The sequence below is a fragment of the Cheilinus undulatus genome, linkage group 14, assembly GCF_018320785.1.
Source record: "Cheilinus undulatus linkage group 14, ASM1832078v1, whole genome shotgun sequence".
NCBI classification, from domain to species: Eukaryota; Metazoa; Chordata; class Actinopteri; order Labriformes; family Labridae; genus Cheilinus; species Cheilinus undulatus.
Genome location: NC_054878.1, coordinates 25,856,571 through 25,882,768, shown reverse-complemented (window position 1 = coordinate 25,882,768; position 26,198 = coordinate 25,856,571). Strand labels below are relative to the sequence as shown.

At 39.0% G+C, this 26,198-nt stretch overlaps 2 protein-coding genes across 3 annotated transcripts; one reads left to right on the top strand and one right to left on the bottom strand.

Moving 5' to 3' along the window:
* The first annotated feature begins 1,585 nt into the window (after window positions 1–1,585).
* abcd4 (ATP-binding cassette, sub-family D (ALD), member 4) lies at window positions 1,586–11,583 on the top strand. Of its 2 annotated transcripts, none has more exons than XM_041804843.1 (20): window positions 1,586–1,715; window positions 1,828–1,963; window positions 2,251–2,369; window positions 2,679–2,806; window positions 4,209–4,348; window positions 4,498–4,614; window positions 5,391–5,516; window positions 5,913–5,963; window positions 6,119–6,213; window positions 6,298–6,419; window positions 6,975–7,066; window positions 7,155–7,244; window positions 7,435–7,640; window positions 8,331–8,422; window positions 9,326–9,362; window positions 9,494–9,543; window positions 9,674–9,726; window positions 9,814–9,890; window positions 10,603–10,718; window positions 11,010–11,583. In XM_041804843.1, the coding sequence occupies exons 2-20, from the start codon at window positions 1,923–1,925 to the stop codon at window positions 11,109–11,111; spliced, it is 1,854 nt and encodes a 617-aa protein (XP_041660777.1). In that variant the 5' UTR covers window positions 1,586–1,715; window positions 1,828–1,922; the 3' UTR covers window positions 11,112–11,583. The 2 variants fall into 2 exon arrangements, with proteins under 2 accessions (XP_041660777.1, XP_041660778.1); XM_041804844.1 differs by having other exon boundaries at window positions 1,613–1,674.
* On the bottom strand, window positions 11,497–26,132 carry LOC121521098 (acetyl-coenzyme A synthetase 2-like, mitochondrial). The gene is made up of 14 exons (XM_041804842.1): window positions 25,688–26,132; window positions 25,343–25,439; window positions 23,941–24,140; window positions 23,123–23,298; window positions 22,285–22,437; window positions 22,029–22,176; window positions 21,438–21,575; window positions 20,710–20,802; window positions 13,506–13,618; window positions 12,866–12,992; window positions 12,651–12,778; window positions 12,295–12,358; window positions 12,088–12,209; window positions 11,497–11,997 (listed from the first exon to the last, which is right to left on the bottom strand). The coding sequence occupies exons 1-14, from the start codon at window positions 26,001–26,003 to the stop codon at window positions 11,812–11,814; spliced, it is 2,061 nt and encodes a 686-aa protein (XP_041660776.1). The 5' UTR covers window positions 26,004–26,132; the 3' UTR covers window positions 11,497–11,811.
* Window positions 26,133–26,198: the final 66 nt, after the last annotated feature.

Below are 26,198 nucleotides of genomic sequence, written 5' to 3'. Positions count from 1 at the left end.
CATTGTACACTCTGTAAATTTTATAGGCTGCAATGATATAACGGTGTTTAATGTCAATGTAAAACTACTGCGAGGGGGGCAATGCAATTAGATTTTAACACAAGATAAAGTTATGTTTATTGTGAGCTGAGGGTACTTAATGAAGAAAACTCTCTGGCCATTTTCACACATAAACTCCTGAAATGAAACCTATCCAGAAAATCTCCCGTCTTGCCTGCTCACACTTGTCTGACACAGCGGAAGTTTCCCTGCAGTTTTCCTGTCAGGCAAGGGAGGGAAAAACACTAGAATAGAAAAATTCATGGAAAAGTCAGTGTGAAAAACTCAGCTGTTTGCACTCAAACATTAGGTCCACTCAGGTAAATTAAAGAATTTTTGGGGAGTTTTGTGCAAGTTTGAATAAGGCCACTGTGACCCCTCAGATGTGGACTTCATAACATCAAAATCAAATGTTTTCACAGTGCATATCAAGGACAGTGCAATGACACATTATGTATCTCTTCCTGTCAATGCACAGTGCCACCAGCTTTGCAGGAAAGTGAGGGGGCACAGGAGCACTAAAAAAGTCGCACAGTGCTGCGCTTCTCTGCTGGCTCCACTGATCCTATTTTTGCCTCTCTTGTGCCCCTGTAATTATCTACGAAGACAAGGGGATCACTTTGTCCCCCCATTACGCCTCTGTGATGACAGTACTATGAACTGGGCTTTAGTTTTTATAATTCTATAATTCTATTACCAACTGTACCTAAATAGAAAATCAGAATTAAACCTTTTCTTTTGAAAAGGTCCTCAGGACATCTCAGAGCCACTAGATCACTGATCATCAACTGGAGGCCCTGGGGCCACATCAGGTCACTCACAGCATCCCATACAGCCCCCATTAGATTAATCAAGTTCAGAAAATGTGCTGGGGAAAATACATTGCTACATTTAGGGTATCTTTTTTCTTTCCTTTTTTGATCCCTACAGATATTAATGTGACCCCAAAAAATAAGTGAGATGGAAACATTTTCAATATAGTCTTGATGTTGGGTCAGTTTTACAAATATCCACCAATCAGTGATTATAAGCAAATAAGATGCATGACAAACACATACTCATTAGTCTATCTTTGATTAAAGCTGCCGTTTTCTGCATGAACTTTAAAGTTGGGACAGGTTAGGTGCCAGGTGCTTTGAGAGTGGGGTTTATACTGCCTGAGAATTACAATAACGGTTACTTACATATTAAGTATATTCACATCAAACCCAGTGATGACTGCATGGCAAATGAGGTACATTTCAAAGAACATAAAATAATAAAAAAAAATAATATGTAAACTAGACAAAAATGTTAATTTTATTTTGTTTATTTAACAGTCTACTCAGACGTACGCTGGCCTTTGCACAAAAGTAGTTGATGAGCCCTGTACAAGATGAAGGGCCTTATGAGGAAAAGGGATAAGGGGTGGGTATTTTATTTTATTCAAATGTTAAAAAAAAAAAAAAAAAAAAAAAAAAAATTATTTGAACCCAGAAACCAGTAGTTGGCGGTAATGCAACATTTTGGATGACACCTACTGTTAAAAACCACCGAAGAAGAAGAAGTTCTCAACCCAAAACAATGAGCAGTTGTTGCTATCTGTATTGGAGCAGAGTTAGCATGGTGTTGGTCGGAAAGGTGTCTCTGAAGCAGGTGAAAATTTAAGCTATTTAATGCCAGTGCGAAAAGTCACAGTAAGTGTCGTTGTTTTGAAATATTTCTGAATAATTTAGTTCGTTAACTCTCGCTAACCAACCGATGGTTGATTCCAACGTTTTTTGTCTCTTTGTGTTTGACGTTTGTCAGACTCCAGTCTACACTGCAGGTAATTATTACTAAACAGCCGAGTGTATTAAAGGCTATCCGGCAAATACAAAGGGAATCCCCTGCCGTCAGTGCAGATGCCTCGTGTGGACAGATCAGATGGCAGAGGGACAAGAAGGTAAGATAGGAGCGGCACTTCAAAGGAATCCCATACTGAATAATTTCAAACAAGACTCTCTGTCATACCTTAGCCACTTTATCCACACCTAGTATTTCTGTGATGCTTCATATTGGAAGTAATTTACAGTGACACAACTGCTAAGACACACCAGCCACACTATACAATACTAACTTTTGTTTCAGAACGTGTTATGAGGAAATTGTTGCTTGTTCTTAGAAAATTCATTACAAAATCAGGCACGTGGACGCCACACAACCATGCTGTCTTTTTCTTCTCATCTGCAGACCAAAGTTAGACTGGAAGTTTGTCCAGAGGCTGTGCAGCATCCAGAAGGTTCTGTTCCCATCATGGACCAGTCAAAGTGTCCTGATGTTTGGGACACTGCTTTTTGTCACACTGTCAGGTAAACGCTCTTTATGCAGGAGGAGAACTAATGCAGATAAAAGGAGGAAATTAACTGTCACAATCATATCAACTATCTGTCAAACAACTGTAAATGGAGCCTCATCATGAGACACATTCACTGCCTTTTAGACTGTGCCTTGAGTGGTGTCATAAAACAGCCCTTCAGATTGCCCTGGACTGCATGCTACGTTTTATTCTTGCTGACCTTTAGCGCTTAGTGTTGCCCAATTTTTCCTATGTTGTTTTATGACTCCCTGTTTGAGCTGTTTCCCAGCAATGTGCTAACACATCTTTTTTCTGCCAACAGAACAGCTGATCATTTACCAAGTGGGTGTCCTCCCCAGCTACTTTTACAAAGTGCTGGGGGACAAAGATTACTTTGGCTTCAAGAATCTGGTGGGCACTGCGATGGTGCTCATTTTGGTCAACTCTACAGTAAGTTAAAGGAGCTGCACATGTTGGCAGAGTATGACCTGCTTCCTGACAGATGTAGCAAAAGAACACTGAACATACCTTAAGAGTTAAACACTCTGGCTGTCATTTCTGCAGCTTTTTCTGGACAAGAAACTCTTCATTGTAATTATTTTTCCTACTTTTGCAGCTACACATCTCTTGTCATCTTCCATTGTTCCCAGCTCTGCTGCTGATTTGTCTGCAAACTCAGTGCACTGATTATCAGTTCTTTCACTTTTAGATAAGTACTTTTAGAACTTGCACTCTCAGTAGTTTTTTGCTTGACCCACATGCTAAAGGTGATTCAAATTGGCTCAGATAAAGGAAGTGGACAGGTTTTTTTTTTCACTTACAACAACATATTCCTTTTTTTTTCATCAAAACCTAAATTTATTTATTTTGTTATCTTAAGGTAACAATCTGGTGCTCCTTTGATAACGTACATTTCTTGAAATCTCATTGTAACTACTGAAATTACTCATTGTTAAGGGCAACAAAGTGAATAACAATGCTCTGATACATATCCATTTTAGTGCATTATCTACATGTTTCCTTTGCACGAAGAACCAACAAATACCTCATCACAAACACCTTTACACAAGACTCTGAGACTGTTAGGCCACACATATTATTGATCCATAGACTATTATTGATCATTATTTGAAAAAAATCTTGCATCATTTCAGGGATTTATTTGACTTTTACGTATCAACAGTTTGACATGTAACTTATTCACAATTAAATAAGCATGGTATTATTTATCAATTTAATGTTACATCATTGTTTCATGTTCAGAAAGTTAGTTTGTGTTTTAATGCAGAGCATTATCACAGCATCAGACCCACAACTATGTTGATGGGCAGTTAAATATATGTGATTCAACTATAACATGTCTGTTTTTAGAATTGTGTTCATTGTTTTTTCTTGACTTTTTATAAGATTTATGTTCGCAGCACCGAATAGATGTCATCAATACAACCAAATGTAGATGTGTGCTGCAGCTACATCACCACTTTTATTTTTTTTATTTTTTCAAAAGTTTATTGTACAAAACTGATTGATACTTGTTGTTGCAACTTTACGAGGTCAGGACAACCTGACATGCTCGTTTACAGCCTGCTCACATTTGACCTGAGCTCATACTTGTATTTTGAACCTAAAAAACTCCAAACACCTCACTAAATGTTGAGTTTATCCGAATAGGCTGAAAAAAGTTTAAAACCACAGATTCATTTATGAAGCAAACTGGACTAGAAATCTTGAAGATTTAAGAAGTCTAATGTAATATGCTTTTGTTTGTCTCTTATAGTTATGATTTATTGTCACTGTGTTTCTTTTCTAGCTGATCAGTATTCTTTCTTTTTTGTTCTCTTTTAATTTTCAGTTGAAAAGTCTGGACCAGTACATTTGCAATCAGATGTATCTTAGCTGGAGGAAGACACTAACTGAGAGCCTCCATAGAGCCTACTTTCAGGGAAGAGTCTATTACACACTCAATGTCCTTCGAGAGGACATAGACAACCCGTAAGCTCTTGTGATTACTTTTTTGGTTGTTCTTATAATTTTTTTTTTTTAATGGGAAACTAAATAAACTCATGTGATAATATATTTTTATTATGTACATGACATTTATCTGAAGTTCTTTCTTTTTTCTTCTTTGTATCCATTTTCAGAGACCAGAGAATCAGTCAGGATGCAGAGAGGTTGTGTAAGCAGATGAGCACCATGGCGAGTCGTTTGATTGTGTCACCTTTCACTCTGGCTTACTACACCTACCACTGCTTTTATAGGTATGTTTGTAGAGCGCAGTGGCAACAAGAAATGCACTGTAGTAATAAAAACCAGTTGTGCTACTTGTAGTAAGAGTATCATCCAGCAAAAACTTGTGCAATGTGCCCTTTTGTGATATCACATATAACCAAATTTGATAACACCTTTGCTTTAGAGGCACATCTCATAATACAGGGAAGAGGTGCTGCAAGTTTTCTGACATTTATTTAAAAAAAAAATTTATCCACACCATATATTAGTACCTCTGACATGAAACAGTTATGGCAAGTAAAATTAAGTCAAATCACACCAGTTAAAGAAAAAAAAAGGTCCAAATCCAATCAATTAACTTTCTGTCAAAGTAGTAAGACAACATGAAATTCCAGGCATCAAGCTATTGTTATAGCATGCAGAATTTTTGGACCCAGCTTATAAAATTCCTTTAAATCAGAAGCAAGATTTAACTTATTTCTTTAATTCCCCTAAAAATATACACATAATTTGAAATTTTGAAATCCAAAGGCATTTCTTTCCACACTCTAAAGGCGTTAAACAGCAGATACAACCTCTGTGTCTGTTCCATTTCTACAGGATTATAGCAATTCAACACTAATTTAAATGGTACTCTAAAAGTTTGTCATGAACCTGCAGCGAAATGTTTCTCTGAACTTTTTTTTTTTTTTTTAAATATTTTTAAGAATATGTAATTTTATTTTCTATTATAATGGTCTCAGTGCATTTTTAAATAATTTTGTGTTTGTAGTGAGTATCTAAATTTAGTAACTTGTCTTTGCAGTACTGGCTGGATTGGACCAGTGAGCATCTTTGGCTATTTTGTGATCGGGACCGTGGCCAATAAAATCCTCATGGGGCCCATAGTGTCGACTCTGTTTGAGCAAGAAAAATTAGAGGGGGACTTCAGGTATGTTTGACGTCTTACTTACTGGCACTATGTGGGAAATAATGCATGTACATCTGTCTTTTAGACAAACGGGGCACGTCTGATTTTCCATCAAGGGCGGTGGGTGTTTTCAGCTTTATTCAGTCCAGCTTCTTTTAGAGGTTGTTGCTGAGGAAATCACTCTTTCTGTTAAGAGGAAGTTTCTGTGAACTTTGGCTGAGAGCCTTTGGCCTGACAGGAAATCACACAGGATATGTGTCAACTATAAAAGAGGAATTTAATTGAGGTCTCCCAAGTCAAACCAACTCAGTCTTTATGTAGATGAGAGAACACTTTATTAAAAAACCTTTTGAGTGGCAAAATGTGTTTCTTGAAGATTAAAGTATAATAAAAAGAAATGTTTATGCATCTCTACAGGTTCAAACACATGCAGATCCGTGTCAATGCAGAGTCTGCAGCTTTTTACAGGTGAGGCACAAACACATGATGGTTCACAGCAAGTTCAACTTTTATATTTATCTTTCAGTCTTCTGCACATAAAATGCTGCCTTTGCTAAAACAAAAAAAAATCCCACAGATCACAGAGTAAAACAGGTGTGACAAATGCTGATGTTTGTTTTTAGAGCGGGTAAAGTGGAGCACATGAGGACTGACCGCAGATTCCAGGCCCTGCTGGAAACTCAAAAGAGTCTGATAAACAAAGAGCTCTGGCTTTACAGTAAGAACATCCTACATACTTGAAACTTGTTCACATCTATCTTCAGCCAAAAGTGCAAAGTGAATATCTGACTTCCTCTCGCAGTCGGGGTGAACACCTTTGACTACCTTGGAGGTTTTCTCAGCTACATCATCATCGCCATTCCCATCTTTACTGGAATCTATGATGGTCTCACTCCTGGTGAGCTCAGTGCACTCGTCAGTAAGGTACTCTTGGCTCTCATCATTTTTGAGTACATCTAATTATTTTTAGCTTTTTAGCAAAAACTAAAGTAAGGATTAAACTGGTGAATACATACATCGTAGGAGTAGTCATTTCTTAATTAATGTAGATGCTTTAATGCAAAAAAAATCTAAATACAGTACTTCTAATTAAAGAGGAGTTAATTTAAATAAAATAACATAATTAAATCACTCAAAATTAGTCAAACTGGTAATAAAAAATGTTTGAAATGAGGGGTTTTATCATAACAGTTTTGGAGGCTGACTTTGAGTTTGTTTCAAATGTCACCACTAGGTGGCAGCAGAGGATTTCTCTCTGATCAAAAGTTACCATCTCTCACTGAGTGAAAATTTCTCGGTAGAGAAGTTAATCCTGAGAGTTTAAGCTGCAGTTGTTTTTGTTTCTCTTGTATTTTGTCATGCTGTTGCCTTGTGTACCTCTTGTTGCTGCTCGTCCTTCTGTCTTAAATATACTTTTTAAATTTATTTTAATCTTTTCTCTGATTAATTCTCCTTCTCCCTCACCTTGTTCATATTCAGAACGCCTTTGTCTGCATCTACTTGATCAATGGCTTCACGCAGCTAATAGACCTGTCGACCACTCTGTCAGATGTGGCTGGATACACCCACAGGTATCACACTGCATACTTAAATTCACCCCCCTGAGGACAAATGATGATGGCAGCATTTGTGCTGAGTCTGGGTGTGTGTTGTGGACAGGATTGGGGAGCTGAGGGAGGTGATGGACGATATCCTACGTGAGCAGTGTGACTATGACCCGGCATCAGGGGAAAGCTATGACTTTGACAGGTTTGTGTGTGCACGGTTATCTGTCTTTGCTGTAGTGAAGTTCAGTTGAAGAGATTCAAGCATAAAAAATGGCTAAAATTGGATTATGTCCAGAAGTAAGACAAAAAAGAATGGCACAGAAAATAAAGGAACCAGCTTCTTCAAATACAGTCCATCAGCCTCTACATGGTCTGTTTATTTCTCATCACAGTGACTTCAATGTCCATGCGGGGCCTGTGGACACAGCCTTCGTCCTGGACCATCTTTCATATAAATCTCCATACTCAGACCAGCTGCTGGTGGAGGATCTGAGTCTGAAAATCAGCCAGGGAACACATCTGCTGGTGGTGGGAAACACAGGTACTGGAAAGACGTCACTGCTGAGGGTCCTCAACCGACTCTGGGAGGCTCATAGCGGTAAGAAAGCAGTGAGATTGAGGATAAAGTTTGGCTCATTTAATCTTTTTTTTTTTTTTTTTTTTTTTTTTTAACATTTGTTTATTTTTATTTTAGCTTCACACATGTATTTAGAGGACAGAATAGTAAAAAGATTCAGGGGAAAGGAGGGATAATATGCAGTAAAGGTGGGAAGGTGGATGTTGAACTTGCAGGGGTACTTTGAGAACTGTATCCTTTCTAAAAGGGCCATGCTATTTAACCACAGAGATACATTAGCAGAACAGGGCAGGACAACTTATCTGAATTTGATACTGAGAGGCCCACAGTGTTTTAGTTATTTACCTTTTACTCATGGATTCTATCATATTTTTATTTCATATTTAGCGCTTTTGGAAAGCGTATCTTCAAAGAATAGAATAACACATATGTTCTAATGCTGTATGTTAAAGTGGACTTGGGTAAAGGAAACAAAGTTTTTACTTAGTTTTTTTTTCTTATCGGGGATCTTTCTAAATGTATAGATGAAAGGGAAAATGTTGATCATGCTCATAGTCTAGATTATTTTCAATGCAGATTTTCAGGGAAGAGCAGAGGGGTTTGTTTCTTTCTTTAATTCTGAAAAATACAGGGCAAATAAGTATACAACAGGATCTAAAGAAAGACTGTGATGTCTGCTCTCATCAGCACCTTTATCATTATTCTCCTCAGGCTTTGTCCAAATGACGACATGCTTTGGGCCCAGAGGGACCCTCTTCCTGCCTCAGAAACCTTACCTGACTGATGGCACTCTGCGTGAACAGGTGTGTCTCTATGTAGTCTATTACTCCCAAAATATTTAAGAATGCTGCATTTTAGGTGGGGGGGATAAAACAATCTTCTCAGTACTTTTGGTCCACATATTTGGGTATTTAGAGTATCTACTAATCTACAAGTTGTTTAATAAGATGACCCAGTCCTTTATTCACGGTCTGCTTGTCTGAAATCTGTTGGTCTGTTTTGAATCTGCACTCTTAGTGACATTACTGTGGGTGTCATTATAACAAAACCCACCCCTCACCTGGTATGAATGTAGAAAGACATACACCAAAATGGACTGTTGTCAGAAAAGCTGTTTAGAGCTGGTTTATACAGGGTCATAGACTTCCTCTGGTACTTGATCTGTATTATATTTTGTTTATTTCTATTTGATTAGAATCCCTATTAGCTGTACCCTTAAGCAGTTGTTTCCAACCCTTTTCCCTTTGACCAAAAAGCCTCCCCCAGGACCAAAATGGAAAAATAGGGTTACGTTGTGATCAAAATTAACATAAAGTTTGATTGTTTTTTAATATCAATCCAAACAAAATAGTCTTGAACACAAATGCTCTTTCCAAAGCACCGTTGTATGGGTTGTTTTTAAGTGTTATATCATGATTTTAGTGAAAATATGCAAATCTGATTTTAACAACCTCAGAGCAGACAGAGCCTCGCGCCCCCTCTGAAATTTCTGTTGCCTCTTTAGGGGGGTCCCAGACACCAGGTTGGGAACCAAAGCTCCAGAGCACAGCTAGTCTTCTTGGGGCTGATAATTTGACCAAAGTGTGGCAGAGATGTTACACCACAGGACTGTATTAGAAGGTGGAGAAGGGGCATGATATGTCACCTTAAGGTAGTTCTCGTATGTCAGAGTGAACCATGATTAACTCCAACTTTGTCTCCATCAGGTGATTTACCCCTTGAAGGATATTTACCCTGCATCAGGTATCACACTACTCTCACTGTACTGTGTGATTTAAGTGTTTTCAATGTGAACTTTTGTTTTTGTTTTGACATTGTTTTGATCCTCTAGTGATTCATTTTAGAGATCATAATGTGAGCTTCATTCTTTCCAGGGTCAGTGGACGATGACAGAATTATACAGTTCCTGGAACTAGCTGGAGTGGTGAGTGACTTTACAAAATATTCCTTCAAGTTTCATTTTTCTGTTTGTTTTTCCCTAATTGTTTTCCCACTTTCAACATTTCAAATTTGAACTCACATGGACTTGAATAAAACTTCCATCTCCGCTTCAGTCCAGTCTCCTGAAGCGGACTGGTGGGCTGGATGAAAAGGTGGACTGGAACTGGTAAGATTGATACAAGATGGAGCAAATGTGTGTACTTGGATTTCCTGTCTGGCTGTAATGTAGCCTGTGAATAACTTTTTCTCTTAGGTACGATGTTCTGTCTCCAGGTGAAATGCAGCGTCTCTGCTTTGCACGACTCTTTTACCTGCAGCCTAAATATGCAGGTACGTTGTAGTCTAAAAACCACAATGTTGCTTTTAAGATGTCAGAATTTACAGCTGTTCTTTTATTGGCAGAAGGACAAAGAGAGGATTAGTTCAGCTTAAATGGCCATTGACCTAAAGTTTATTAAAGACTACATATAAAGTTACAAATGTCAGGAATATCACCCATCTGTGTGTCTTCACCCGAGCTCCCAGAGAAGAAAGCCCCTAAGCACATTGAAGTGTCTCCCTTTAACCCTTTAGAGGAGGATCCTACAGCCCCTCCTGGAAAGGAGAAGTCCTGTGAATTACAACACTTCCCAGTCTGCTGTTGCCTGGTCTCCCTAGTGTATAACAAAGAGTGGTCTCACTAAAGTTAACCTTAGCTGTTCTCCTCAATGTATACAAAAAGAGCCACTCACTTATAACTTTAACCTTAGCAGAGGAAAATGTTGACTATATATGGAAAATACAATATGTTGTCTTGTAAGCGTGCAACCCTTCTATGTTAGATGCCTTATCTCTCAATTGTACAATCAATTCACTGAGCTGACCTAAACCTTCGCATCTTAGGCAGAACACTATCTCTTACAATGCATTTGTGTGTTAGCCTTAGAAATATTTTACAATGTGCAACATTTGCATCCTTTCTTTCTGTTCTCTGTGTTTAAGTGACACAGAAAGATCTTCCTCAAACTAGTAATTTTACATACTAATTATTATTTATTTGTAGTGTTGGATGAGGCCACCAGTGCTCTGACAGAGGAAGCAGAGGCGCAGCTCTATCGAACCTGTAAACAGCTGGGCATGACTTTGATCAGTCTGGGACACCGTAGCAGCCTGGAGAAGGTACTTTAACATACAAGTAACAGCCAGCTTAAAATAAACTATACATTTGCTTCATAGCAGTCCAACTTTCACAAAAAAACATCTATTTTATTATTATAATGAAGAGATTTGGAAACTGAAGCAATTTGATCCACTTCTAAAGTCGTCCTCTTCAGTTAAACTTGTTCCTCTTTATCACCCTATGATTATTTCGCTGGAATATTTCAATATTCCTCTGCTCCCTTGTCTTCCTTTGTTTCAAATCTCTGCGTATCTGCCAAAAGTTAGCAATGGTTTCTTTCTGTCTTTCAGTTTCATGATGTTCAGCTGAAACTATGTGGTGGAGGCCGGTGGGAGTTAACCAAGTTGAAAGGAGGCAGTGGGAGCCTCAGCCTCAGAGAAGGAGAAACATGACAGCAAAGTCATCTCTTTAAAATCCGGGACATGAAGGAAGCATCAAGGCAAAATAACACTCCAGAATCATTATTTATATTCAGGCTCTTCACTGAGGTACTAAATAACCTGCTTACTTCAGTAGATGGGCCAAATGTACACTCTAAGTTAGTATCTATATAACTGTTTTTCACCAACTTTTCTTTGTTATATGAGAGATTGAGAAAGTGGGTTGCAGTGCAGCATTTTTGCAAAGAAGACGACTGTTTCAAGGATGTTTGGGTACTGAATATTTTGGTTATGCTCTCCTTCCTAACACTTTTCCAAATCAGTGGTTTGGATGACTGTCTCAGTATGTTCACCTTTCATGACAAAAACCAAAAAGAAAAGACACATTAGACGTGTGTAACTCTGTGTGCCTTTATGAGATTTATGTTTACAGTCACTTACTGGGGAAAAAAGTTCCCATTTTGTAATTAAAAAAAAAACAATCTTCTTGGCTTTTTGTAATACCTTTCAATAACAGAGTACATCTGTGGATTAGACAAACAGTTTTAAAATCCTTCACATGGTTTTTATAAAAAAAAAAAAATCATATGAACCATAAAAATAAAAAATAAGTGTCCATTAAAATAGTTCTATACACTGCACAGGTCAAATAGAGTAATGTTGAAACATCACACTGAAGGTCCACTAAAAATGGTAGGGTTTTCAGAAATAATCACTTCATTTCATGATCCTTATGGTTACCACAGAGCTCACGGTGGCCCTGGATGATCTCTTGAACGACTGCAGGGTCATCCAGAGTGCTGAGGTCACCCAACCTGTTCAAGTCCCGCTCCACCACTTTCCTCAGCACCCGGCGCATTATCTTACCTGAGCGTGTCTTTGGCAGACGCTTTACAATCTGTTAGAACAACCAAAATAAAAAGGTCAATGACTAGCAATTTATTTAAATTGTCTATTTATAATAAAAGTCAGTGAGAGAGCGGATTACCTGGATGTAATCTGGACAGGCATATTTGGCTATATTTTTAGCTACCATGTCATTTAGCTGCTGCAACAGATTCTCCCCTTTAATATCCACAACCTTTTTCAACACCACAAAGGCGTAAACACCTGACAGCACAGGGAGAGACTTTTTTAATGCCAGTAATTAAAATTTCATCTTAAATTAAATAGAAAAACATGAAGTCTGTCTGACCTTCTCCTTTGATGTCATGCGAGTATCCTATGACAGCAGACTCTGCTACTGCTGAGCTCTGATTCTGTTAAATCACAAACAGGATTATGGAGAAACAGAGCCAAAGAGAAATACAGCCAAGGAAACTAAGAAAGTGTTTTACTGTTCTAAAATAAGCTTTGTAGTAAGCTGTATTATATCCTCAAATGACTGAGTTACAGATGTTATATTTTAAACATGCTGTTCCCTGTCTGAATGCATGAGGGTTCTGCTTCCTTATTAATTTATACAGCATTAATTGAGAAAATACATTTGTGTTAATATTTGTGGAGGTTGCAAAGACTTAAAATAGCTTGTTAGTAGGTGAATGACCGTACCACCACGTCCTCGATCTCTGCAGTCCCAATCCTGTGGCCGCTCACGTTGATGACATCATCAAGGCGGCCAGTGATCTGGTAATAGCCCTCCTCCGAGCGATAGGCGCCATCACCAGTGAAGAAATAACCTGTTGGTACAAGAGAGAGATTAGAGACTGTGCCTTGGTAAAAAACACAAAGTAAAACTGTTTGTCCTTGAACAGATCGTACTGTACCAGGATGAGGCTGACAGTAGGTCTCTATGAATCTCTGGTGGTTGTTGTGAATGGTTCGGGCCATACCGGGCCAAGGCTGAGCGATACACAGAGCTCCAGATGTGTCATTGGTAGTCAGCACTTTACCCTGAAAAGAAAGGCTGCGATAAATGTCTGGGTAGGGCAGTAAATTTACAAAAGAAAAGAAAAACTGTGCCATAATTGCTGGACTATATCATGTACTTTCTAGTACCGGATGTTTCAGAATGATTTAAAAACTAGACAAAGCTGGAACAAATCTACAATTTTCCCTTTCAAAGCTCACAATTATAGGGCCACATTCAAACCTGTGTGTATTGTCATTCACAGAATCCTATGTGTGGGTCTTTGTGTGTTTTTGTTGGGACAGAGATCAGCTCAGGGACCCCCACTCCAACTGTCTGCACAATCTGTGCTTTTTCACCACAACAGCAGCAGCCACAAAGTGGTGCGGCAGATTTTTAATGGGGAGTTTGGCACACACGCATAATGGTGCTGATGGATGGGAGCGGAGTGGGTATCAAAAGTGACACAGCTGGTGACTATTTTATAATCCTAATCTGACCCTCTCTCATGGCCGTTTCCCAGCCATCCAACATTCGCAGAGATGAGTGTGCCACACCTCAGTGTCCATGAGCACGGGCTTAATGCCAAAGAAGGGTCTCATAGCCATGCCGGGGACAATCTCTGCGCCTGGGTCGGACGGCTTTGGGGTGATACAGATGCCACCTGTCTCTGGGAACACACAGAAAAAAAAAGCAGATTATTAAATCTAGTGGTCCAATTAATTTTTACTATTCTCAACAATTTCTAGAACAAAAGCAACATGAAGCAATGTGCAATAAGGTAAAGGAGAAAATAAAAGAAAGAGGGATATATACCAGAGCCAACTAACAGTCTGTGAATCTAGCATAAGCCCCTCTCATTGCCACAGATGTAGATTATGGAATTACAGCCATACTAAGTAAATTAAATAAAATTAGGTTTGCCTGGACCTCAGAGACCCCGGTAATCTGTCGGCTGGTGTTGATGGCAACAGTGTCAGGAACAGCAGAGGGGAGCAGTTATAAAGTAGGACACAACAGATGATCTCACAATAGCATTAGAGACCATCATCCTGTTCACATCAACTGTAACTGTGAGACACGGACTAAAAAGCATCTAAATTTTTCAGTTTAGCTGGTGTGCAGTCTTTTAAATTGGCTGAAATTGTTCAACATTTTGGTAAAAACACAAAAGATTTGTTTTTCAAGAGACAGATGGGAGAATTTATAATGCACGCATACTGGGAAACTATTAATTTCGTTGAATAAAACCCTGAGGAAAATAAATAAATAAATAAATAAAAAATAAAAAAATTCTGAAAAAAAAAAAAAAGTTTAGTTTTGGTTAAGGAGACTAAAACGAGACTAAAAACCACTGTGCATCTAAGGTTTGCAGGTATTTTTATGTTTGTTTTAAATCAATTAAAGTATTGATAGCAGACTAATATGGGTGGTTTACATTTACATCCATTATATAATGTGGATATTAAAATTAGTTCAAAGAAAATAAATGTCTTGACTAAAACTAAAGACTAAAATGTAGATACTTTTAATTGACTAAAACTGGAATTAATTTTTTTTCATTGTCTAAATCTAGACAGAAACTATAAAGATAAAAAATAATAATGTAACCAAAAATATAAAGTAGTTGATCTAAATTAAAAGAAAAAAGATTGCTGTGAAATCAGTTAAAAACTGCAACCACTTGCAGGTTATCTTAGCTTATCCCAGTGGTTCCCAAACTGTTTCAGTAGGACTTCCCTGTAGCTGATGAAAATATTTTAAAACCCTCCCATCTCTTACATTACCCATTATACAAGAACACACAATCAAAACCTATCTTACACAGACAAGATGTAGCAAAAGGAAGGAGTTTGGATCTCTCCTGTTCTTTTTACAATCAACTTCTGTGGATGATGCAAAGGGTGATTTATGACCTGTTATATTTACAAGTCTTTGCTTTATTAGTTGTGATGGATCTTAGATAGACAGATAGACAGTCAGTCATTTATTAAGGTCCATAGTTAGTGCAGTAACTTATTTTCGCTTTCAGCAGACTTTGGTGAAGTCACTGCGGCATTTCTCTGCAGCCACATCGATGTAAAGAAAAAACCCACTAAAAGTCTTCTGCACCTTACGTTATCAAACATTTCTCATTTCTGTTCCCTTATTTTCATTTTTTATTCAATAACACATTCCTCTTTCTGTGATTAATGCCATTATCTTTGATTCTCTGATCCATCTGAGGTTCCTTATTTTCTTTCTAAACAAAATCAGGTCTGTAATAAACAAGGCGTCTGTTACCCTTAGTTTAAGACAGTTCAAAAACCTAAAATGAAACAAAAACTGGAAAAAAGGAATTACAAAATGTGTAAAAAAATAAGATGAATTACGCTTACCCGTAGAAATTCTGAGATTAATCACGGTTAATCATTTTAACCATTTGACAGCCCTGTTTTGATTTAGTTTACTACCTCAGCTGTTTATTACTATTATTAAATAGTGGTAACTGATAACCTGACACGCCAGATGGATTTGTTTCACACATCCATCTGGGAAAGCTTCGATAAAAGGCAGAGGCTTTGAAAAAAACTTGGAGTGTGATTGGATGAACCTTCTGTCTGTCACATCTCTATGGGCAAATAAGAGCAACAAAACACGTGACGTAGCAGCAATTTAGCTGTGCATGCGCAGCTACCAAGGAATAACGCGAAACATGGCACGTATAGACATTAAGTACTTGACTTTTGTCATTTTTGAAAAGAAAACAACTCACTGCTGTTCTTTGTTCTTCTTTTAACGAAGAATTGTTGTCAAGTTCTGATAAAACTTACGCTTTAGCAGCATCCACACTAATCTCTTCCTCTACAACTGCACCAGCTCTTGCAGCTGCTTGTAAACGTCACGACTTTGCTGTGCATGAAAGTACTGCCCCTCCTGAGAAACAAAGAAACGGGCGTATCCAATCTGCTTTGCAAGGTTAGTTAACTGAAGGAACACTTAACATCTAAAATAACTTTTATTCTCCTGTTTTTTTCAGTTTGGGTAAATTCATGCCTGTTTGGCCCTTGGCTTGATTGATTGATATCTCTATTTTAAACATGTAAATGATTACTTAAAAACAGTTTAAAAATAACAAAAACAAGTGAACAGCCATAAAATAAAGAACAGTAACTTTCATCTGCAAATGCTTAAGTGTCTCAGTTTACATGAGCAAAAATATTGATATTCTTGATGACATTTGGCCCTAGAGCAGATCTAATGGTAGCCTTAGATTTCTGCACAGTACTGTATTTCGATATTTTTCCCCCTTTTAGGCCTTTAGATGCCACAAATTGTTCTCGCCTCTCTTCCCACCACATCCCTTCACCTCTCCAGCCCTTTATGATCCAAGATAGAGACCGTATGCCAACAGTAGATCAAAATCTAATTTTCTCTCTAAACAGGCTACTCTATTCCAGATCCACCAAATGGCATGTATGAATAATGCCACTTAGTCCTAATTAAAAACACTGGTCCAGGGAAATCACATAATAATATAATCCTTTTTAGCTGAAGTAGGGTATTTGGGTCATATCTGTGTCTGTAATTCTCCAGCTCATGATGCTCTGATGTTTAATTGTCATTATTTGTATGTTAATTAACGCAGCTTTACTCCAGTTGGTCTTTACTCAATCTGATTATGATGAACGGAGGATGGAAAACAGTCAGCTGGGTCCTGAATCCATCAATAAAAAGATTTGAGCAATGATATTCATTAATTTTAACATCCCATCATAAAATAAGTCGGTAGTTTATTTTACAGCAACCACAGTGTAAATGGGTAAGAATGACTACTGTCACCTGGGCTGGGGTATGGATATTATTTTCTTCTCAGATGTCTTTGTCCTGTGACTATGGCATTCAAACTGTAGTGGCTGAGACAAATACTAATACAGTTACACCCATAATATCCCCTTAGGGCAGGGGTGTCCAAACTATGGCCCGGGGGCCAAATGCGGGCCTTTGCCCAATTTAATTGGCCTACAGCAAACTCTAAAACATAAATGAAAAATGGCCCACATTAGAACATGAAACTTCTGCTTGACTGTATATTTTTTCTGTGTTTTCTTATTGTTTTCATCATCTTGGGGGCTCATCTGGGCTGTTAACACAAAACTTTACTTATCTGTCAATAAGAAAACACAAAGAAATTATAGTTTGTGAAGATGGCATGAATTACCCACTGTGCTATTTCTGTAACCAAACATTTTGACATGACAATTCATTGACGTATATCTTTTCATGACTTATAATCTTTACCTAAATTGGACTGGACTGACTAACTTTGATATCACAAAGGAGAGGTATATGAAATTGGCCCAACCATCCTTCCAATTTTTTGTATGTGGCCCTCAGCTGAAAAAGTCTGGGCACCCCTGCCTTAGGGCCTCTGTACTATGACGAAGACTTTGTTTTTCTTTCTAACACAACTATTTTTCTTTTTTCTGTGTTCAACATTGAAAAACTGCAGCTGAGATTCACATTAGAGACAATCTCAGTACACAGACTGTAAACATTTTGTGACTCATCAGTTTTGACAGCTCTGAGTCTTAAAACACATAAAAGGAAACAAAAGTAAAACGATTAGCTTCTCTATACCTTGATTATATTCATGTTGACTTTAGTTTTTCTTTCTAAAAGAAAGAGGTTGACTTTTCGCTCTAGCTTATGCCTCTGGTTTCCTCTGCTATTTCTGAAATAGGCCGTTCACCAAGAGCAGAACATCTGGCTTTATTCGGCAGCTCACAGGGGATAGAAACACTCCCCTAAGCATATGTGTGCGTATGTGCACGTAACTACCCGCCTGAGTTCTGTGGTTTGTCTATGTGTATGCACACATCCGCAGCCGCATTGTTATGTAACACTGTTGATGATGGAAGGAAGGTCGAAGCAGACCTCTCTCCCCTCCCAAACTGAGCACTGTTTTAGAGCCTGCTGACGTGGCTGAGCTCAGGAAGGAATTTGACTTTGTGGTCGGACTGTGATTGTGCTAGAAAGATCTAAAATGCCATATTCAGGTTCAATATCAGAGATTAAAGCAAACTACATTCAACTTGGTCAGCAAAGCTGCACAAAGCTATGTACAGAATTCAGATGCAGCACAGACAAGACGATACAATAGTAAACATAGAGACGGGGTGAAAAACTACTTCAGCTACAGGAAAAACTCTAAAGCAGTGGTTCACAACTGGGCTCTTGACTTATCTCTTTATCTTGATATAACGCTAGTTTTCTAATGATACTGTGTATATTACTCGAGATTTCTAGCAAATAAACAACACTTATATTATCACAAGAAACAGAGTAGAATACAGCAAATTCATACATGTTCTTCCAGGGATTCCATTATAATGCACTTTTAAGATATACTTGTTTTGACTTATTGATCCATTTTCACTTTTATTTCATCTAACGTCCAAACATTTTTCCTAAAATAAATGTGACTGGTTGAAAAGTTTTGAAAGCTCATGGTCACAATTTATCATTAAGGTGGTTGTTGTGGGTCCTGAGGATAGACCAGTTGAGAACCACTGACTAAAGCATACAATGCAATGGGTAACTTTGTTTAAATGTGACTTAAAATATTGGTTTGGACTGAAATATGTGGATAAATAGTCAATGGGTTGCTATGAAATTCTGTACAAACATTCATGGTCCCCAGAATCTTACTCAAGGCTTTGAATTGTATCTAGCCCTATTGTAGTGAAGTGCTTCAACAGCTTTTTGCCTTAAAGTTTGGTCAAAGGGATATTTAGTCATTTATGAAGTTTGGGTTGTATAATGTACTTAGCATGTGACTACGTGCTCTTTCGCCTCAGCGTAAAACTCTCTCCAGATAGGCTGTGTTGTCTGTGGCCTTTGACAAAGACACTAGCAACACACTAAACTAACACACAACTGAAACGAGCAATTTTAAGTGGCCATGATGTGCCGTTTATTATGGATACGAGGGGATAGTTTACACAGAGCAACAACTTCTGTTGGAAGGAAGTGGGAGGAAAGTGAAACAAAGGAGAAACTGTAATGGAAACTGATGAGCAGGAGAGATCCGAAGTTACTTGCTGGTCTAGGGATGCAAACTGTGAGCCCATAACCACAAACCCAGAGCCACTGCTGTCAGGAGTCAGACGTTGCAACACTTTTTCAAGCCACTCACGGACGCCTGCAGCCTGCATCACTGCCCATCCAGAGTTCCCTGCCTGACTGAGCACTAGAGTTTTATGGACCTTCTTCAACTTTCTGAGGATAAACTGGAGAAACTGACCCAAACCAGAAGAGCTGGATGGAAAATGTGTCATTTTAGTAAGTTTACAGCTGTCACGTTATTCTTCTAATGGCTGATAACTAAACAAGCTGCAGTCGGCATATGTTTACTTGATGAAAACATAGTCAGTTGTTATAGTGGAAAACTGAGCTGAAATAACTAGTTTTAGTTTAGTTTGTTGTTGTTTCTTCTGATGAAGCCTGCAGACCCAAACAAGTGACAAGACACGCTGAGGCATAAGAGCATGAAGACAAAGCTTGCATTGCAAAATAATGCCAAATGCAGAGGCTTTCTAACCTGACACGCCAGATGGATGTGTTTTACACATCCATCTGGTAAACCACTCATAGACAGCGTTTGGGAAAGGGTAGAGCCTTTAAAAAAAAATACTTGGAGGGCGATTGGATGAACGCTCTGTCTGTCACATCTTTACAGGCCAATCAGAGCACAAAAACATGACGTAGCCGCTACGGAGGAGCATCCCTACCAAACTCCATAGAGAACTGGATAACGCGAACCATGGTGACTGGACATGTCAGTACACGACTTTTGTCATTTTTGAAAAGAAAACAACTCACTGCTGTTCTTTGTTCTTCTTTTAACGAAGAAATGTCGTCAAGTTCTGATAAAACTGGCGCTTTAGCAGCATCCAAACTAATGTCTTCCGCCATAACTGCACCGGCCCCTTGTTGCTGCTTGCTTACGTCACAACTCCGCCGCGCCCGAAAGTACTGCCCGTCGACGCTGATTGGCCCTGTCATTTTCTAACTGGGCCCAAACTGGTTCAGACGAGAGCTTTGCAAGATGGATTTGCCAATGAAAAACACGGAACGGGCCTTAGAGGCTTTCTGGGTGGAAAATAAAACGCTTCCAAAATTTTATATAGCTTACAATTGAGCCAACATTGTTTTTTAATAATAATAATAATAATATCTGGAATAGAAACCCTTCAAGAAACCCAAGGATGCTTTACAAGAACACATAGACATGGACAAACTATGTGAGGGGAAGGATGGGTGTAAGGGGGGGTTTAGTGAAGACTGTATGCTGTGGTGAACAGGTGGTGCTTGGCCCATTTTACCTAAAGTCACTAAATTATGGGGAGTAAGTGTATCTGTGCTTTATCAACCCAACTTAAAAATACCAAAACATCCCTTTAAGACATCCATGGCCACCTCAGGATTAATTTTAATTAGTTTGGTGATCCCTATGTTTTCACTGCTGCACTTTTATTCATGTCTACTTCTTAGTTTAGAAATTTATGCCAGTGAAACTCAGACATCAGCCCCAGCATTCAGTGCTTACTGGCAAACAAGTCAGTCTGTTACTATGCTGAACTACACTTGTGAACATTTAATGACATAATACCAGAGTCATCATGCTGTGAAAGAATTTTGCACAAAGCACCCCTGAGCTTAAGTTCATCCACACAGAGCTGCTAGCATAGCGCAGCTGTTGAGTGTATTAGCATTTACCGGTCTGCCACCAGGTGTCCACCACAGGACAGCGTCCATCCCCCACCACTCGATGGTACCAGTCCCATGCTTCAGTGTTGATAGGCTCACCCACTGGAAACACAAAAGAACTTTAACCATACAACAACCTCTGATTATCCTCCATATGAAGTTTTTTTTGGCAGAATTAGCTTTGAATGATGACTGTAAACCAGCAATCATCATGAAAAATGCATGCTGGTCAAGTGGATGGAGATGTTCACGTGCTTTGTTTTTAACTCATATGCTTCAGAGGAACAGGTGTGTTCATGTGATCCTCTGGCATGTCTGACTTTGCTGTGTTCATGTGGATCCCTCAGGCACGTTTACATACCAGCCAGGCTTGAACTCCTGTCTCCTTGAAATATCTAACATGTGCTTAACGGACTACTAACAGTGTGCATGTTTACTTTTACAGAGTTTTTAGGTATATACTGCAGCTAATGCAGCAGCTGGTTACATGATAGGTTAATTATTTTTACTCAAATTATTTTTTTAATTGAGCATTATTATTACACGTTGTTGTTCAACCAATTAAGAATAACAAGTGACTGTAAAAGAGTTTGATTGCATGTCAGTTTCACATGCAAAATGCTGGTGTGGGTGGCTATGATACTTGGAAAATTAACTGGGAAGTAGTACTGTTTCTGAATCGTCATGTTGTACTTTTATTATAATTGTAGATTATGTAAGCATCATGTTTGTCATACCAGAGCCGAGAGTTTTGAGGGTGGAGCGGTCGTATTTTTGCACCCATTCATCTCCATACTTTAGAAGCAGGCGGATGGCTGTTGGAGCCCCGTAAAACTGGTTTATCTTCAGTCTCTGAACCATCTCCCAGTACCGTCCTGTGGGCAAATCAACACTTAATGAGCAGAGATATGATACAGAGAGTCTAATAACAGGATCAGAGCTAAGGGCTGAGGTATTGTGTGAGGTATTGACAGTTTATCCCTGACAATAACAAGGTGTGTTAGCAGACTCCTTATTACAGATGTTCTTATTATAGTGTGGAAACTACGGTCAAGGTCAGGTTTAACTGTCAACAGTTATTCTTGGATGGAGACCCAGGCATGCAGAGCTCTTTAGAGAGGGACAGAAATACCTGGAAAGCAGCTTCTAACACACAGAAATTTTTAGGAAAGACGTCAGTCATTAAACAGTAAACAATGTGCTTTAACAATAAGAGAAAAAAATGACAGTTACGTTTGGCATGTTGGCATGTTGTGGTTTTTTAAATGCACTTATTATTAATTTATCATGAAAGTCTTATTCATTCATACATTTGTGGATGTGTTTACCTGGATTTGGGTAAATAGGAGTGCTCTCAAACAGGACAGTGGTCCCCCCATTGGTAAGTGGCCCATAAACACAGTAACTGTGTCCCGTAATCCATCCAATGTCTGCCACACAGCCAAACACATCACCATCATGGTAACTGAAGACATACTGGTGACATAGAAAAGGATTCATTTTGACAACTTGAAAAAAAAAAGAGTTATGACGTTTTACTTACTATTATTAACATATAAAAAGATACAAGTGCTTGATGTTTACCCTATGTGTGAGTGCAGCATACAGCAGGTATCCAGCCTGAGTGTGGACGAGTCCTTTAGGCTTCCCTGTGCTGCCTGATGTATAAAGCATGAACAAGATGTCCTCACTGTCCATGATAGCTGGCTCACAGACCACATCCTCCTTCATCATCTCCTGCAAGAAGAGGTAAACAAGAAAGATACTTACTTAAAGATCACATTTACTGACAGTGGAAGTAATGAAACGCAATAGAGAATACTGCTTTTATTGTTTAATTATTCGTTAAATTGCTTAATGGGGGTGGCGGCACAAGTTATTACCTCTGCCAAGGAGGTTATGTGATTGGCAGGGTTTGTCAGCAACATAACTCAAAAAGTTATAGATGGATTTTGATGAAATTTACAGGAAATGTCAGAAATGGCATAAGGAAGAACTGATTAGATTTTGGGAGTGATTCGGATCACTGTTTGGATCCAGGAATTTTTTAAAGGATTCTGTACTATTGGGAGATAGGGCTATTGGTGGAGGTCTGCGCTCTCTGAGTGCTTTTCTAGTTCTTTATAAGATGCAAAAAGAGTTTTATCAAAAGACAAAAAAATGTTTCACCCCAGAATAATTAGCTGACAAAAGGTTCTTGCACAGTTAAAACATCAACCAGAAGTCATGTGATTGTCCTCTTAACATCCTGAGCCTTAAGATAAGTTTATGAATCATATCAACTCATAATGAGCTAACAAAATGTGGCTCCATTGTCTATCAATCTCCAAATTATTAAACTTTGAATCCTTTTGTAAATCCTTGTTAGTCCAGGGTAACATGACACAACAACCAATCCCTAATTGACTCTGCTCCCTCTCACCTCTTCCATGGGGATGTCCCTGGCTGTCATCATTACTGGATTCTCTGTTCTCATAGCGACAAACACTTGTTGCACTTTGGGGCAGTTCTCAACAGCTGAGTCCACTGTCTTCTTTAGCTCAATAATCTTCCCCCCTCTGACGCCCTGGTTCACCGTGATGACCGTGGTCGACTCGGCTGAGAATGAGACATCAGTTTATGACATCAGACTGTTGAGGTGGATTTTTGTTACTTTTGCCACTGAAACTGCTGCATTTGATTTGGAATTCAAACTTTAAAAAGACACAAAAGTATGATACTATAGCTCAGAATAAGGGTAAACTGTATGAGACATATAAAATGTAACAGTTTGAAGGGAACTTCTTCAATCAGTAATTCTTGGCAAATTTCTTTAAAAATTAATGTGTTTTGCTGCAAAAATTGCAATATGCTAGATACAGTGCTGTGAAAAAGTATTTGCCCCTTTCCTGATTTCTTTTTTTTTTGTGCATATTTGTCACACTCAGAAGTTTCAGATAAATAAATTTTAGTTTTTAGACAAAAGAAACTGAGTCAATACAAAATTCTAAGGGTTTGGAACTGCAGCAAACCATGGACAGAGCCATTATCCACAAGTGGATAAAACTTGGAACAGTGGTGAACCTTCCCAGGAGTGGCCGGTCTACCAAAATTACTCCAAGAGTGTATTGACGAATCATCCAGAAGGTCACAAAAAAACCTATCTAAAGACCTGAAGGACTCACTTGACTCAGTTAAGGTCAGTGTTCATGATTGAACAATAAGAAAGAGACTGGGCAAAAATGGCACTAATGGCAATACCATCTCTGATGCGCTCTGCGAGAGCTTCAGCACTGAAGCCTGCAAACACCACATTGTGTGCTGCGCCGATCCGGGCACAGGCCAACATGGACGCCACAGCCAGGGGGCAGGGGGGCATGTAGATGGTGACGCAGTCCCCCTTTTTTACACCACGTCGCCTCAAAAGGTTGCCCAGGCGACATGTCATCTTCAGTAATTCACTGCAAAGAAACATCAGTGAGCCACACAACACCATTTAGGACAGATGAGGATAACATATGAACACTATTTGAGGCCTTGTTTACACCTGGTTTAAATTGTTTTCTGGGAGGACAATCAAGTGGGGAGGGATGGGCAAAAAACACGCACTTCTACTTTTTGTTTTGATATTAACGCAGAACAGTGTGGATACAGACGTTTTTTTAACGTTGATCTGTGTTTTTATTGTGTGTATTTCTGGTCAGAATTTAATTGTTTGCAGATCCTTAAGTGCACAGTTAAGCTTATACTGTTGAATCCTGTGTATTAGTCACACTTTCAATATCTTTTTCATTTTCATCAAAAAAGTTAGTTGCAACCCATTTACTGGTGTGATGATTGTACCCGTATAAAGAGTTGAAACATGGACTGTCATGACCTTAGGTGCAGCCACCTTTTCACACAACTTTTATGTCTCTATGTTATTGCTTATCAGCTCTTCCTTCTGTGCTCTTCTCCGCTGACATGTTGAGCTGATGGCCAGTGTCAGCTTGGATAATGTTAATTCAGGACTCTATCTGGTCTTGGCGTGGTGCTTTCTGTTTTACCAGTCTGGAAGAAGCCATTTCACCCTGTCGCAGACTTTCTTCGAATGTTAAACTCCTTCAGCCTTCAGTAGCCGTCATTTCTTTTCTTTTTTATTAGCCAAGCATCAGTAACTGTGACTTTAGCTTTTTTGCCATCCAACGGTTGGTGGAACCTTGTTTTGTGTTTAATCATGATTAAGAGGGTAAGTGGTATAGGGTAAATCCCACTATGTGGCTATGTGTGCTGCTGGCATAAATGTTACATTAAAAACTGTTACAAAGATGACCCCCCCCCCCCAAAATCCTGAGATTTGATGGCACTTCCCTGATAAACTACAGGACTATAGAGGAGCATCAGGCTTTATAAGCAAGTGAGGTTTAATATCACAACACCACCCTATCCCTCTTTACTGTACTGCTGGTCTGCTTCACATTTCCCCATCAACATATGTCATTTATAATACAGATGATTTATGCGCTGTGATTATTTACATATACAGCAGTTTAATGAGACCACCAGTGGTAACTAGAAACACATTTTATTATGAGTTGTTAAAGAGCTGTCCACTTATGACTGGATCATCAGGGACTCCTGCTTGTACTGGGTGTAAACAGCTTCATAAATCCAGCCCACTGACCTGTAGGTGACCTTGACCTCTGTCCCTGGTTCATCTCTCTCCCAGACCAGAGCCACCCTCTCAGGACAGGTGTGCACATGGCGGTCAAGACAGTTAACTGCACATGCCCACAAAGAAAATTAAAACAGAATATTTGAAATTGTCATCCCTACTTTTAAGTAAATTAGCATAGTGCACTTTGGATTGAAATAATGACATTACCACGCATGATGATGATCATTTAAGAGTGTCTTTAAAAGCAGCACATAAATATGACTTTATCCTCTATGTTTATTACGTTGTTGAACCACTTCATTCTTAAAACAGGATGTTTCTCCATGTTCAGACATTTTTATATTATCTTACCGGATACATTCAGCTTTCCTCCCTCGAACCACTTGACCTTCCCCCGGCTCAGATCACAGTCCTGCACCGTGTTGAAAGGTTTAATCCAGCTCAGTCTTTGCCTGGCCACTGCAGCCCAGAAACCCTCACTGTTGGAGACCGAGAAGTCTTGCAGAGCAGCACGGTCCGACACACCATCAAACCCGGCAGCCTCCGGCATGAACGCCGCTACATTATATCTCCTCCTCCGCCCCCAACCCTGGACATAAGACCTGAAGACCTGCCGACTGAGGACAGAGACTACGCACTTTGAGGTGCACCCGCACTTCAGCCACATCTTAGCACTAAAAGTATTCAGTTGTAACAGTTTTTAAAGCATTTCCATATGAGGAAATACAGCCTTTATGCAATTTTGTAAGTTACCCTGTTTGACTTACAAAAAGAGAAGTTGGAAACTCCGGAGAGGAAGGGCTGGAGTATGATGCGTTGAAGGGCGGTACAAACTCACGCGCTGACTCATTTTACTTGGACG

Coding starts and splice junctions, on each gene's coding strand:
- LOC121521098 (XM_041804842.1), bottom strand. CDS start 26,003: ATGTGGCTGAAGTGCGGGTGCACCTCAAAGTGCGTAGTCTCTGTCCTC. Junction 22,438..23,122: donor GGGACATCCCCATGGAAGAG/GTGAGAGGGAGC, acceptor CTCTTCTTGCAG/GAGATGATGAAGGAGGATGT. Junction 20,803..21,437: donor CCTCAAAACTCTCGGCTCTG/GTATGACAAACA, acceptor TTGTGTTTCCAG/TGGGTGAGCCTATCAACACT.
- abcd4 (XM_041804843.1), top strand. CDS start 1,923: ATGCCTCGTGTGGACAGATCAGATGGCAGAGGGACAAGAAG. Junction 6,420..6,974: donor TCAGTGCACTCGTCAGTAAG/GTACTCTTGGCT, acceptor GTTCATATTCAG/AACGCCTTTGTCTGCATCTA. Junction 7,067..7,154: donor GTGGCTGGATACACCCACAG/GTATCACACTGC, acceptor TGTTGTGGACAG/GATTGGGGAGCTGAGGGAGG.